The 15,234-nt window shown below is 39.7% G+C and overlaps 1 protein-coding gene across 8 annotated transcripts in view; it reads left to right on the forward strand.

Annotated features, from left to right (window-relative positions):
- LOC129709733 (transcription factor AP-2-beta-like) overlaps positions 1 to 15,234 on the forward strand; it is an 81,254-nt gene that overhangs the window by 27,503 nt on the left and 38,517 nt on the right. For 4 of the 8 annotated variants that reach the window (XM_055656267.1, XM_055656268.1, XM_055656270.1 and 1 more), the window contains one exon: positions 7,955 to 8,005. The exons of the other annotated variants lie outside the window; for them this stretch is intronic. In XM_055656267.1, the coding sequence (XP_055512242.1) occupies positions 7,955 to 8,005 (51 nt within the window). The remainder of the gene's footprint in view (positions 1 to 7,954; positions 8,006 to 15,234) is intronic. 8 annotated transcript variants of the gene reach the window in all.

Raw genomic sequence — 15,234 nt, forward strand, 5'->3', positions numbered from 1 at the left:
CATAATACATTTTCAGTGCCTTTATAAATAGAAGTACAGAAATCAAACAATCTTGCTGAACATATTAGAGTGTCTTCATATTGGATTGCTTCAAAATATGTCCCAACTTGTTACTTTGAAGGTTCTTTCAGCACTGATTACCTCATTGCATTTAAATCCATTTTTTACCGATGTCCCATGCCATCAATTATGATGTAACTTTAGATGAGAGAGATGATTTTTTATTTTAAAGCAAATTGTTGAGACATTTTGTTTGCTGTTAATAAGATTTTACTGAAGATATTCAAAGCTTTATTCTCAGGAGGTGGATGCTTATATAAACCAGTGTGACAGTTCACATCGGACAGCATAAAGGTGTCATCCTCCATCAGATCACTGTCCTTGGGAGTATGCTTTTTTAAAAATACAACAGAATATACTTTGACTGCTTGTCCTATTTAAGCCTGTAATAATCAAATATTCTGTGGGTGTTACTTCATTAAAATAGTCAAAGTTTTGTAATAAAGTAATGAACATCTGGATTTGAACTTCTTCCTGATGTTACCATCAGAACAATATATATTTTTTGTTATTAGCAGGCAATTCTACACAATTGCATTTTTGATAAATTTGGTACTATGTGAATCAGGGTGGGGCTGCAACTTAATGTAAAATAAAACACTGGCCCCTTTGCATACATGGCATCATCATACCTTATTTTAGAAACTATTATTTTTCCTAAAAAATATTGTGAAAGGCTCTGGTTGTGTGGCTAAACCTGAAAGGATTCTTACTTTTCTTAGTTTGTCTAACAGTAAAATACAGATTTGATAAATTAATAATTTAATTTAATCCTATTCACTTCAATTACAAAATTAATTGATAGACTTGGATTTTGCTAAGTCTTCTAGCTTATTCTTCCCACGGAAGCACTGCTTGATCAATGTTAAGTATTGCAAGGAAATATAAGGAGTGTTTTTTTTTAAAAACTAATTGTGCAGGAGCTATCATTTCATTTACATTAGATTTTCGAACGAAAGTAATGGGACTATCTCTGTCTAGTGTTACTTCATAACAAATACATATAGCATAACAGATGGCCAGCAATGATTTACAAAAGCAGTCATTGAATCAAGTGATTCTGAAGACGCCATTAATGGTACGACTGAAGCTTAAGCAGACTTGGAAACATCAACAGAACACCAAGCTTAAATTAATGCTTAAAACTCACTGCCAGCTGCTTGTCATTCTTTATAATATGAAACCTATAATTTTATCATCACAAGTTTTGGCATTGTATGCCTTTATGTGGGAGAAGAGATGGATGCTGGAGAAAGTACATAAAGCAAATTAAAACAACCTAATACTGATGACAATGAACTGGAAAGTATTTCACCTGTAAGACTGCCGCAGATGTGTAGTGGCAAGTGTTTTAGCATTAGCTCACTGGATAATTATTATCACGTAATATTAAGCATTTATTTTGATTGACAAACTTTTGGCCATTAACCAGTCCTGACGTTCATTTATATTTTGTAGTTGGAGTGACCAGGCATTGAAAATTAAATTCTATTTTGTTCTTATTAAGTTTCTGTTAGGTTATAAAGTATGTTTGAGAAAACTCACATATACATGGGACGGTAAAAAAGATATCTGCTTTTAAAGCAAAAGCAATAGATTTTAAATTGTCTGAGATGATGCTTGCCTAAAGTATCAGACTGTTTAAAAAAAACTATTTGTCTAAGTTTATTTTTGCAAAGTAGGTGCAAATTAAAGTCTCAACAGTCAGTTGCTTGTTTATAGGGAATCTCTGTAAAAAGACACAGAACGAGATAAACTATTAAGTGTTTCCCTAAATGTTATCCTATCTTGGAATCAATAGGGAAATGCACAGTCTTTTATCCAGAGTAGGGGAAATGAGAACCAGAGGACATAGGTTTGAGTTGAGGAGAGAAAGATTTAATAGGAACCCTAGGGGCACATTTTTTACACAAAGGGTGGTAGGTGTACAGAACGAGCTGCCAGAGGAGGTAGTTGAGGCAGGTACTTTCACAATATTTAAGAACCATTTTGACAGGTACACGGATAGGATAGATTTAGAGGGATATGGGCCAAATGCAGGCAGGTCGGACTTGCGTAGATGTGGCATGTTGGTTGGCATGGGCAAGTTGGGTTGAAGGACCTGTTTTCACAATGTATGACTCTATGACTCTCTATGTTTCAAGCATCTTTAGAACATAAAATTATAAATAATGTTTCAACTCTTACTGCAGAAAGTATTATAAGCGTATGGATTTTATCCGGGTCGGTTGACAAGAATGCTTGAACTTTTACTCTTTTTATGATTGTTGCAGTACTTAGTGCATTCATATTGCACATATTTTCTGAGGTGCTTTGTTGATGAACATTAGTGTATAACTTAGAGTTTATGCTGGCTTGATTCTTTGTTTATGCTGTTTGGAAACATGATCAATGAATTTAAAACAGCTTAAATATTCAAGTTTTTCAATGTGTTTGTCATGAACAAAATCTAAACTTTAGAACTAGTGCCTCCAGAAAAGAGGAATAGGCAGAGTAATAGGATGTGTGTTTCACCCAATGACAGTCAAATACTGACTTTGTGATCTCAGGCTGTACTGGCCAAGCTTAGCAGATGAACTGCAGATTTTCTTTTCACTGAATCTGGAATGTATATGACACAAAAAATGGCACTTTTATTGACTTTGATCCCAATCTTTGCTGATCCCATTTGCCTGCATTAAGCTCCGTCTCTTCTATCCAAATACCTAGCACTCTCCGTAAGGAAAACCATACTTCTCAGATCTCCTTTAAATTTCTCCCATTTCACTTTAGCCAGCTGGTTCCAGTCCTTTGCCCCTGGGACAAAGAAAGATTCTCTGCCACTCACCATTTTATAGACCTCTACAAGGTCAACACTCAGCATTGTGCCAGAGAATATGCACTTCCTATCCAATCCCACTTCATGACTATAGCCCTCCATTCAAGGCAACATTCTGCCTAAGAAGAAGGAGATATAATAGATTTTTTTAAAGTATCATAGAAACATAGAAATGTACAGCACAGAAACAGGTCCATATGGCTCACCTCACCCTCGCTGACTGTGATGCCGATATACGCTAATCCCATTTGCTGGCCTTAAATTTGTATCTCTCCGCGCCTTTCCTATCAGAGTACCTGTCCAAATGCCTTTTAAATATGTAATGGCATCTTGTTTCCATTTCCTCTTACGGCAGTTCGTTCCAAATATTCAAATTCTCTGTTTGAATAATTACCCCTCAGATTGCTTTTAAATATTTTCCCTCTCACCAAGTTCTAATTCTAGACCCTGCCCTAGGAGGAAGATTCTGACTATCTATCCTAGCTATAAAGTCACCCCTCATACTTCTGCATTCCAGTGAAAATAAACCCAACTATCCAATCTCTCCTTATTAACTGCAGCCCTCCATTTCTGGTGAATCTAGTCTGCAATCTCTCTATTGCTACCGCATCCTTGTTGCAGTGTGGAGTCCAGAACTGTAGACCATTCTATACTCTACAATGCGGTCTAACCAATGTTTTGTCTATGCAACTGCAACATGACATCCTAACTCTTATACTTAACGCTGATGAAGGCAAGCATACCAAATACCTTTCACATTGCCAAATCCATCTGTGTCACCATTTTTGAGATTGTAGATGCTGGAATCTGTAGCAAACGGAGAGCTGCTAGTGGAGGGAAATGGACAGCCTACATTTTAAATCGGGATCTTTCATCTAGACACTTGTTCCCCAAAGTCTCACTGTTCGTAAGGTCCCTGCCATTTAATCAATATGTCCTACCCAGAGTTTGACCTCCCAAATCATGTCGTTGTCTCTGTACTGTACACTGACAATGACAATTAAAATTGAATCTGAATCTGATGTCTCAAGCTTATTTGATATATTTTATTCATTAAATGTACAACTATATAATATATATACATACTTGAATATAAAAGTCAGGAAGTCATGTTGCAACTGTATAAAACTTTGGTTAGACTTCACTTAGAATATTGTTTGCAGATTTGGTCACCACATTGCCGCAGAGATGTGGAGGCTTTGGAGATGGTGCAGACGAGGTTCACTGAAATGGTGCCTGGATTAGCGATATAATTAGCTATGACGAGGGGTTGGACAAATTTAATTTGTTTTCTAGGGAGCATTGGAGGCTGAAGAAAAAATATGATAAAACGAGGTGTAAATAGGGTAGATAGAATCTTTTTCCCACTGTAGAGATGGCAAATACTAGAGGGATAGCTTTTAGGGAGAGGAGGAAAGTGTAAAATATATTTACAATGCAAGTTTTGGTTTATCCCAAGGTGCCTGGAATGCACTGCCAGAGGAAGGGGATAATATAGCAGTGTTTAAGAGGCATTTAGACAGATACATGATCAGACAGGGAATTAAGTGATATAGACCATGCAGTCAAATATGCAGTTGAAATTGGCATCATGGGCAGTACAGACCTTGTGGGTTGAAAGGTCTGTTCCTGTGTGGCACTGTTCTATGTTCTGTGTCATTTGCAGTTACAGGACATATCCCATGACATCTGTTCTTCTTCCACATACATCCCATGAACAATATCTAAACAGTTTTTGTACCAGGTTCAGTCCCTCAACGTGCAATGGCAAAATTCCTTGAACAATTACCTCTCTCTGTTGATATTTTGTGGCAGATACACCAAGATTCAGTGCATCCCATGGCACATAGTACTGCCCCATGTAATGTTTGAATATGCAGCATTAATTTGGGGACAGATTCTTGCTTCAGATAAATCAAAATGTGCCTTTCAACGAGTTGACAACCTCTTGTCAGGAGTTGATGCTTGTATAAGTGTGCATCTCAGTGTTTAGTCAGTACCTGGTATGAGGCCACTCCTCTCTTTCTCGTTTCTCATGCTAGATGCATATTCTGTAAGAAGAGAAAGCATCTCAATACCACAGCAGCAATCACAGTGTGTGTGGTGAATCAGAAACGTTGCTGGTTACAAGGCTAAATTGTAGAATATAAGATAAAGCAATTATCATGCTTGAATTTGCCTTATTGTCTGACTCCTGGGAGAAGGAATTTGCTTACTGCTTGATCCTTCAGTTTTGTTACACTGTTCCCTATGAAGAAAAAATGATTCCCACTGGAGCAAATGTCTGTTATTGTGTTGGCTTACCACTGAGCTGCCATTTTTTTTGTGGTCATGTATATTGAACTTCCTGTGCAAGCATGTATTGCGAATCTCTTGTGACCAGTGCAAATATTCCTGTAATTGGGCAAGACCTCTAGGCAGAATCACAATGTTGTGACATTCCACTTGGACAAATAATTCAGTGTTAATAATGTCTGCATCTAAATCAGTCCCCAAGCAGAAACGGGGTGGAAGATACTATGATATTAATAGACAGAGATATCTGCAGTTGTAGAAACAAGGAATTGCAAATACTGGTCTCAAGAAAAAGGCATAAAGTGCTTGAGTAACTCAGCAGGTTATTCTGCTGACTGGTGAAAATGGATAGGTGACGTTCCGGGTCAGGGCCCTTCGTCAGACTGATGATAGGTGATGTTTCGGGTTGGGACCCTTCTTCATACTGAATAAGGGTCTTCCCTTCTTCATACCAAAACATCACCTATCCATGTTTTCCAGAGATGCTGCTCGATCCGCTGAGTTACTCCAACACTTTGTGCCTATATCGGCTGTTGTTAGTCCATTTCAGAGTTTCATAGTTTGCCAAAGGAAAGGTTTATTTTGAACAGCAAATGAAGTCAGTTATAAGGGGTACACTAGATGTTAAAGCTTTTTGATGTTCCTAAGATCACCAGTTGCCTGCTCTTGAAACATACCGTTACTTCCTGTGTTTCCTTGGATGTAGTCTTTGTAATATCAGTGTGGCTCAGCAGAGTGCAGGGCCTTTCCCAGTGTATGTGGTCAACTGTGCTCACAGTAGGCCTTTGGCAGCTGGTGAAGTCCTGTGCTCAGGCTGTTACATTGACAAATGCTCCACAACACCTGAGAGCTATTAAATTATTTAAAAAATTACAAAAAAATTTAAACACACACACAAATGGATTGTGTAGGCAATTAGATGGGTTAAATGAGTGGGCAACAAATTGGCAGATGGCATGTAATGTGGGCAAATGCGAATTTGTGTACTTTGGAAGAAAGAAATGAAAACATATATTTAAATGGAGTATGACCAGAAACTGTAGAGGTGCAAAAGAAACTAGGAATCCTAGTGCATGAAACACACAATGTAGATACAACACGCATTTAGCATGTAGATACAGCAACACATTTAGGAAGACTTATGGATAATTTACCTTTATTACAAGGGATATGGCATATAAAAATAGAGACATTTTGATGCAATCCCACACCACACCTGGGTAGAGTATGTAGTCATACAGCATAGATACGGGCCTTTCGGCCCAACATGTCCATGCTAACCATCAAATAGCCATATCTACAAAATCTATTTACCAGCACTTTGACCTGTGTTTTTATCTCGGAAGAATGTGAAACTTTACAATTCTCCACACCAGAAAGCTTAACATTTAAACCACATGTGAGTTGAGGCTTATGAAGAAACACCAAGAAAGTGCTGTGGAGGCCAAAATTTGATTACTCGTGATCTTATTGAGTGGCAGAAGAGGCTCGAAGGGATAGCGGGCCAACTCCTGCTCCTGTTTATACAATCAAAATAAAAAATAGTTCAGTTAGTATAAATGATTTAATTAAAATAAATAAAAAAGATCTGTTTACCATCTGCTCAGCAGCTTTCTCTTCCCACTGATTTCGATGAGGTTGCTGAACTTGCAGTGGGTTTAAACTGGTGCCAGTTCAGTGGGCGTATTTCCGTGAGGAAGTCTGCATTGCCCTTGTTGGACTCCAATGTGGCCCACACGTGCAGTGCAGGGCATCTGGCAGTACCGACCACACAATGGGTTGTTCTGCTGTTGGCTTTCGCTAATGCCAGCTCTGGAGTTTGGCACTTTTGTGAAGAAACTTGGGCAAGTATGATAAAAGTTCTGGTTACAAGCAGAGGTCCTGCCCTGATAGAAACATAGAAACATAGAAAATAGGTGCAGGAGTAGGCCATTCGGCCCTTCGAGCCTGCACCGCCATTCAATATGATGATGGCTGATCATCCAACTCGGTATCCTGTACCTGCCTTCTCTCCATACCCCCTGATCCCATTAGCCACAAGGGCCACATCTAACTCCATCTTAAAGATAGCCAATGAACTGGCCTCAACTACCTTCTGTGGCAGAGAATTCCAGAGATTCACCACTCTCTGTGTGAAAAATGTTTTTCTCATCTCAGTCCTAAAAGATTTCCCCCTTATCCTTAACCTGCGACCCCTTGTCCTGGACTTCCCCAACATCGGGAACAATCTTCCTGCATCTAGCCTGTCCAACCCCTTAAGAATTTTGTAAGTTTCTATAAGATCCCCCCCTCAATCTTCTAAATTCTAGCTGATACATTGATTCGCAAAGCAGGTCATTCAACATTATTTGAATATATATTCTTTGGATTGAACCAAGTGCTGAGCTGAATACTTGGGTTGTTTACATTGTTGAACTCCGCTAGAATACAGCTAATTTGCTTATCCAGTTGCATAAAGAGAGTAGCAATTGCCTGCAGTAAGTCAGTTTTTAATCCTGGAGATTCATTCCGCTGCAAGACACAAATGAACAAAATTAGTTAATTACTGCACAAACTCATGACATTGTGTGTACTCTAATCTGGAAACAACACTAGTGCAGGCTTTTCTGGTGAGTGCTGTAGCAGTGAGCACCAGCTGCTTATTTTCCAAAACAACACAGGGTGTGTTAAGCCATAGCCAGCTAGAACTGATAAAGTACCTCCCACCATTTTCTTGTTTCTCTTAATATCAACATCTTTGTGCTTTCCTGCAACCCCATTAACTTCAGTTCTTTTCCCCAGGAAAAGATCTCCACCCAACTTTCTGTCTTTTGGATGTTAAAGTTCCCTTTGGTAAGAACTTTCCTTGACACTATGGATAATGTTGACCTGGTGAATGTTTTCCTTTATTCAGCTTTCAATGTTCTCATCCCACCATTGCCATTCGCAATCCCTTGTATCTGCTGCCCTCTTTGAGTTCTTTTATTTTTTTTCTTTACTTCCTGAAACGCTAAATGTTGAAGACCTGAGAATCTTTAGCAAATTTGTCTAAGGTTCACTCGGATATTGCAAAGAATTATTTATCATCTAACTCCACATTCAAATACTACCAATATTCCAAGACCATCCTGGGTTAAGGAGTCACAAGTAAGCTCTTGATATTCCATTTGCCCTCATCCCAAGTGTCATAAGAGTAGGGCTATAAATTCACAGACCTAGCAGCAAAATTAGGCTATTCGACCCATCGAGTCATTTGCTCATGGCTGATCTATTTTTCCCTCTCAACCATAATTTTGTATGTGCCTTCTTCTCGCAAGCATGATTACGGAATACCTTATTTACTATCCTCTGTTACTCTGCATCTGTTAAGATACATTTACCTGTTTGTTTATTGCTACCATGTCAGCTCCCTCCTGCTCCTCCACTGGACTCTCTGTTTGCACCCCTTTGCAGTGGCATTTGGCATTGCCCCTTGCTTTGTCAAGACCGTCAGTCAAAGATCCTTGAGTCATCTGCCTTTTTCCATTAGTTCGCTATCACCAACCTCTCAATCCTTCTCTGGGTTCCTGACCACAGCATTACTTTCTAGTTCAGCGGCCGTCATTCCCACAAATCCCACTCTGTTTCCCCGTGGATGTCATAACCCTGATTGCTGCACCCACATCCCCCCTGTACATCTCCGGCCCACAGTTGGAGGACTTTTGTCCCATTCAGTCTGTGGCAGCTCCCAGTAGAACAATAACATCAGTTTAATTGCCCCACTCACAAATATCATAGGTGGGGGAAGAGAGGGAGGAATGACTGCTTATTAGAAACCCAACATTACCGATTATGTAATGAAAAAGCTACTAGACATGAGCTGTGTTTTATTGACATTCTTATAACTCTCTAGAGCATCTCTCATACTTAAGGCAAAAGTCAGAGAAGAGATGGGACAGCCTAAATGAGTGCACAATAGTCAGGAACTTAATACCACACTGGACTACCCATTTATCTGACCAGCGCCTTATGAACCACCTTAAACATCTATTCACTACATCCACTTTCAAACTTGAGCAGCAAGACACCAAGGATTTTTTTACCCCACTTTCCAAACCCATGACTCTTCTCCACCGAGAACAATGAAACCGGCCTCATCATTATAAGCTCATCATTATCTCCAAGCTTTGCGTTGCCCTGACAAAAACAATCCTTCATCATTGGATCAAAATTTGTGATCTTCCTTCCCAAAAGCCCAGTGGGAGCACCTTCATTGAATGCACTGAAGCAGTTCTAGAGTATTGCCCACTGACCCTTCCCAAGGGTAACTCGGGCTTAGGTGATGAAGCCAAACATGAAATACTGCAGATGCTGAAAATCTGAAATTGGAGCTTATTTTCTCTTGAATGATTTCAATGATCTCAACTTTGCATGATACAAGATGGCTTCCTATTTGCAGGACTCCAGGGCATGACAGACCATAGGGTGAGGGACTACAGCAATCAGATTTTCAGTGATCGAGTTAAGGCCGGCACAGGGATAACTGGTAGAGCTATTGCCTCACAGCGCCAGAGACCTGGTTTTGATCGTGACCTCGGGTGCTGTTTGTGTGGAGTTTGCATCTTCTCCCCATGACTGAATGGGTTTCCTCCGGGTGCTCCAGTTTCCTTCCACTTCCCAAACTCATGCTAGTTTGTTGGTTAATTTGTGACTGTAAATTTCCCCTAGGGTATGAAGAGTAGATGAGAAACATAACATAGAACTAGAATGGATGATCAATGTTTGATGTAGACTTGGTGAACTGAAAGGCCTGTTTCCATGTTGTATGTCTAAATTTAACTAAGTTGTGTTGTGTGTTAACTTGTCTCCTTTGTATTCATGCCAGTAACTTAATGTCTCAGAGCAGCGGGACATCAATTGGCAGAATCTCGTGGCTGTGGAAACCATGCCAAACATTAAATAAATAGATCTTCCTATCTGTACAGTAACTGCATTCTGTGGAAAATATATTTTATTCGATGGTTTGGTTTTGCGTTGCAACATGGTTTGGGTGGCACGGTGGCACAACGATAGAGTTGCCGCCTTACAGTGACAGAGACGCGGGTTCAATCCTGACTATGGGTGCTGTCTGTATGGTGCTTGTGCTTTCTCTCTGTGACTGCGTGGGTTTTCACCGGGTGCATCGGTATCCTCCCACACTCCAAAGACGTACGGATTTGTAGGTTAATTGCCTTCAGTAAATTTTAAATTGTTCCTATTGTGCAGGAGAGTTCTGATGTATGGAGTGATCACTGGTCGGCATGGACTTGGTGGACCAAAGGGCCTGTTTCCACACTGTATCTCTAAAATCTAAATCTAAAGTGTATGTCAGTAAAATTACAGCTTTGATCCTGGCATTGACTGAACTGATTTTAGCAGAGAATGTGACAGGAGGCTACAATAAACCTTAATTACCAAGGTATAAAGTAGCTGAAATCTTGTTCTACATCTTACCAGGGGTTCGATTCATTCTTTGCTAGATAGTTTTGCAAAGCTTGACTATTCTTAATAGAAAATGGATCGGCCTATATTGGAATTGTTCTTATTCATAACATCTTGCGCCTTTTCCAAAAGTGTATACAGTATGGATTTTTTTACTTGGTTGTCAATTTATGCATAGTCCAATATTCCCAAATATCAACACAATAAATTCCTTATGAAACTGATCTGGGGATGTTGGTTGAGGCATATACCTGCTTTATCCCCACTTTATCTCTTAAAAAATGCACAAAAGTGTTTTCTGTCTACCTGTAACCATTATCACTGCAACACAACATCTCTTGTAACATTTAGTCCAAATGTTCACTTTGTATAAATGTCATGAATAAGTAATTTACAACTGCATGATTATCAAAATAAGTGCATCAGTTTGTAAAGTCCATGCCCGTTAAAATGAATCACCAAGGGATGAACATGTCCTGGTTTTGTGCTGCTGAATTTGGAAAACAGAGATACTGTTCTTCCGGTTACATCAAGAGAGTAGGAATCGCCTGCAGTAATTCATTTTCGGGCCTGGGGATTCATTCAGCTACAATGTGCAAATGAGCAAAATTCATTAATTAGTGCACAAAATCTGCATTGTGTGTGCACTGTGTTTTGGTAACTGCACCATTGCAGGATTTTTTTTTTCAGGTGTGTGCTCTTAGAGTGAGCACCAGGTGTTCTTTTCTTCCACTGCAACATCGCGCTTGCTAGACAACAGCAGTTGGAACTGATGCTGCTGAAAAACCTGTTTGTATTTTTCAAAGCAAAATTATATGAAAAGAAGCTGACGGGCATAAGATTGCAACAGAAGAAAATTAAATGTGAAGGAACCATTTTGTGAGAGACTTTACAAAGCCCTCTATAGTCACATGTAACTGGAAATTGGCACAATCTTAGAAAAACTGTATTTCAAGTTAAATATATTAAATTAAGTATATTTAACTGAAATAATTTGGGGAGAGGAACGAATGAAATATTATAGAATGATTGCCAAATCTTATTATGGCCGTTTGCTTTCTTTATTCTTCAATTTGCTCAAAGACGGTGATTCATGTTGGGTGCGGTTGCAGAATCGCTGACTGTTCTAAAACCTCATCTAAGTGGCAAAGCTAATTATGTAAGCCAAGCCAGTGATGGATTGAGCTTTGTCTTTTTGGGGACACAAACTGGAGTGTAGTGGCTGCCTGTTTATACAACAGGTTGATTTCATTTATTTCATTTTCAGTGATTTCAATAGAACGGAATAATGAAAACAGCATGAAAAATGTGCGGCAACATGCGAATACAATTCGCTAGTTTTCTGCCTGTACCCAGGATGACTTTAGTACTTTGTGAATACCTGTATTTGCAGACTACTTGTAATTTGTAAATTGGGTAAAATCACTGTCAAGTCTTATCCTGCCCTCACCTGCTAATCTAGAAAAGAGATCATGAAAGAAATTAATAGCAGGAACTGATTTATTTTAATGACTTTCTTGCTCATCTCTGGTATTATCTTCATGAATTTTAACTGTATTATTCAGAAACACAGGGACTGGAAAACCAGCAGTGGTTTGTTCAATCCTCTTGAATCCATGAGTTTCTTCATGACTGGTTTGTATCTTAATTTGTTTCCCCCACCTTTTGAATTAACATATCTATATTACTAAAAGTCTGATCTTGACCACTTCCTGTTGTTCTGTATATTGATTTTAGAAAAAACGCTGCCACTTACGGCTGTGATTATTGGTCATCTTACTCAGAGTCCCCCTCTGCTGCGCAGGACAAGAGGATTTTTCCCATCAATGAAAAATAAAAGAGTTATTAGCGTTTTTAAAATGTTGAGATTCTCCTGAAGGCCTCGCCCCATCCGGAGGGACTATAAAACCCGGAAGTGTTGAGTTCCTCAGTCAGTCTCTGTAAGATGGGGGAGGGAGAGGGTCATGTCTCTCAGTCTGAGCTGTGAATAACATTGAACACATGTCTACTAAACTGTGAGTGGTTTTACCGACCTGTCAGTGCCCTTAATGTGGTTTGAAAATATAGTTTGGAAATGCTTAAGCTGTGTTGCCTTTGGTTTGGAAATACTAAAGCTGTGTTGCCTTTGGTTTGGAAATGCTAAAGCTGTGTTGCCTTTGGTTTGGAAATGCTAAAGTTGCCTTGCCTAATTAAAGTTGCCTTACCTAAATAAAGTTGCCTTGCCTTCTATATAATTAAAAGTCTATTCACTTCCTGTTTGTGCTTTATATTGATTTTAGAAAAAACGCTACCACGAATGGCTGTGATTTTTCGCCATCTTACTCAGTCCCCCTCTTCTCATCAGGTGCTGAGGATTTTTCGCATCGATGAAAAATAAAAGAGTTATTAGTGTTTAAAAAATGTTGAGATTCTCTCTCCTGTCAATCAAGCCATGAAGGCCATGCCCCTTATGGTGGGAGGGGGGAGGGACTATAAAACCTAGAAGTGTGGGCGTGGCTCAGTCTGCAAGATGGAGGAGGGAGAGGTCACGACTCGCTGTCTTTAGTGGCCTTGCATCCTGCTTGAAATGGTATGAAACTGCACTTGAATTTGGTGGCCTTGCACCTTGCTTGAAGTGGTAAGAAACTGCACTTGAATTTGGTGGCCTTGCACCCTGCTTGAAATGGAATTTCAAGGAATAGCCGTGAGTCAATTGCCAGCCCACCAGCCGTGAGTGAGTGAGCTGCCAGCACAACAGGCTTGAGTGACTGAGCCTCCAGCCCAATAACCCATTCGGCCCACAATGTCGATACTAGCCCTCTGGAAACCAGTCCCTTCTGCCCACAACAGCCATACTAGTGTCCAGTTTAGAAAGCCCCCCCCCCCCCCACCCCCCCCCCCCCATTGAGCCACCAATATTGGGAATTGGTGGACAGGTGGAATATTCCATTGGGGGATCAGCCCTCCCATGTGATGCTGGGACCCAACCATATAACAATTACTGCACGGAAATAGGCCATCTCGACCCTTCTAGTCCGTGCCGAACACGTATTCTCCCCTAGTCCCATACACCTGCGTTCAGCCCATAACCCTCCATACCTTTCCCGTCCATATAACTATCCAATTTATTTTTAAATGATAAAAACGAACCTGCCTCTACCACCTTCACTGGAAGCTCATTCCACACAGCCACCACTCTCTGAGTAAAGAAGTTCCCCCTCATGTTACCCCTAAACTTTTGTCCCTTAATTCTCAAGTCATGTCCCCTTCGGGTCCCACTTAGTCTAGTATATTATTAAAATTCATTTTTCCCCCAAATCTAATATAGAAAACACAGAATGACCTTTTTTATTTTCATTCAAATTTTTTGATGACTTTTGCATTGGCACTATCATTATCTCTCTGTCAAAAAAAATTCCATTTAAGGATATGACTTTTCCTCTGGAAGTGTTCTTTGCCAGTAGGACATTCTGCACAGATCATGCAAATCATTAATGATGACAGGGTTAGAGAAGAAGTTTAATCAGAGCAGTCTTAGGGAAGGTGCACTGTGCAAGCATGTCAAACAGTGCAAAATAATCATTGACTATGTTGAGAGTTATTCTACGTGTATGTTTAGATTTATTCTTTTCATGAGCATTGAGATAAGGTGAAAAACTATGTTTTGCATGTTATCCAATTAAATCAGATAATCCTATACATAAATATAATCAAGCCAAACTCAAGTACAATAGGTAGAGCAAAGGGAAAAAATACAGAGTGCTCAGCATTGTAAAGCGACAGTTCCAGAGACAAGTCCAATGTCCACAATGGGATGGAGATGAATCAGACAGTATACTACTTTATGGAAGGACTGATCAGTAGCCTGATAATGGGAGGAAGAAACTGTTGCTGAGTTTGGTGGTGTGTGCTTTCAAACTTCTGTTAATTCTGCCCAATGGGTGTGGGTGGAGGAAGGAATGGCTAAGGTGGGACATGTATAAGAAATCAGCTAGGAATGTTTGAGATTCCTGATTTTCTTGGTGAAAAGTAGTACCTGCCTGTAAAATAGTTAGCCAAGGTTATGATTAACTGTGAATATCTGTTTTGTAAGGATTCAATTGTATTGCTTCTTCTGACTTTATAAACTGCAGCACTCACTTTATAGTGGCACTAGAAATGTCATTTCAATCCCACTATAGAGAGAGGAGCATACTCAAATATACAGATGGCAGTACCACACAGATCTACCTGAAGTTCAGTATGAAATGTTGGATAATCCAAGACTAGTCCTAACTGACATTTTGAAACATAACCCCAGTTCCCAAGGGAAATGTCATTGTTGATATATAGATATATAGACTGCATACAGTAATAAATGCTGCAGAAGACATATAAACTACTGTCAAACATTAAAGGGGCTGTCCCACTGCGGCGACCTAATCTGTGTGTTTAGACGAGTTTGCCCTCGACTCAAACTCGCAGCATGATCGACACGAGGTCCTAAGAGGTTCTATGAGGTCACTGGAACTCTCATTCATGCTCGAGGGATGTTCCCGAATACCCGTGGCATCAGCTGGGTCGAGGAAAAATTTTCAGCATGTTGAAAAATTTTCCGCGAGTAAAATTTGGTCGGCATGGTTCTTTTTGACTCATAGTCGAAT

This window comes from Leucoraja erinacea, chromosome 26 (assembly GCF_028641065.1).
Source record: "Leucoraja erinacea ecotype New England chromosome 26, Leri_hhj_1, whole genome shotgun sequence".
Lineage (NCBI taxonomy): Eukaryota > Metazoa > Chordata > Chondrichthyes > Rajiformes > Rajidae > Leucoraja > Leucoraja erinaceus.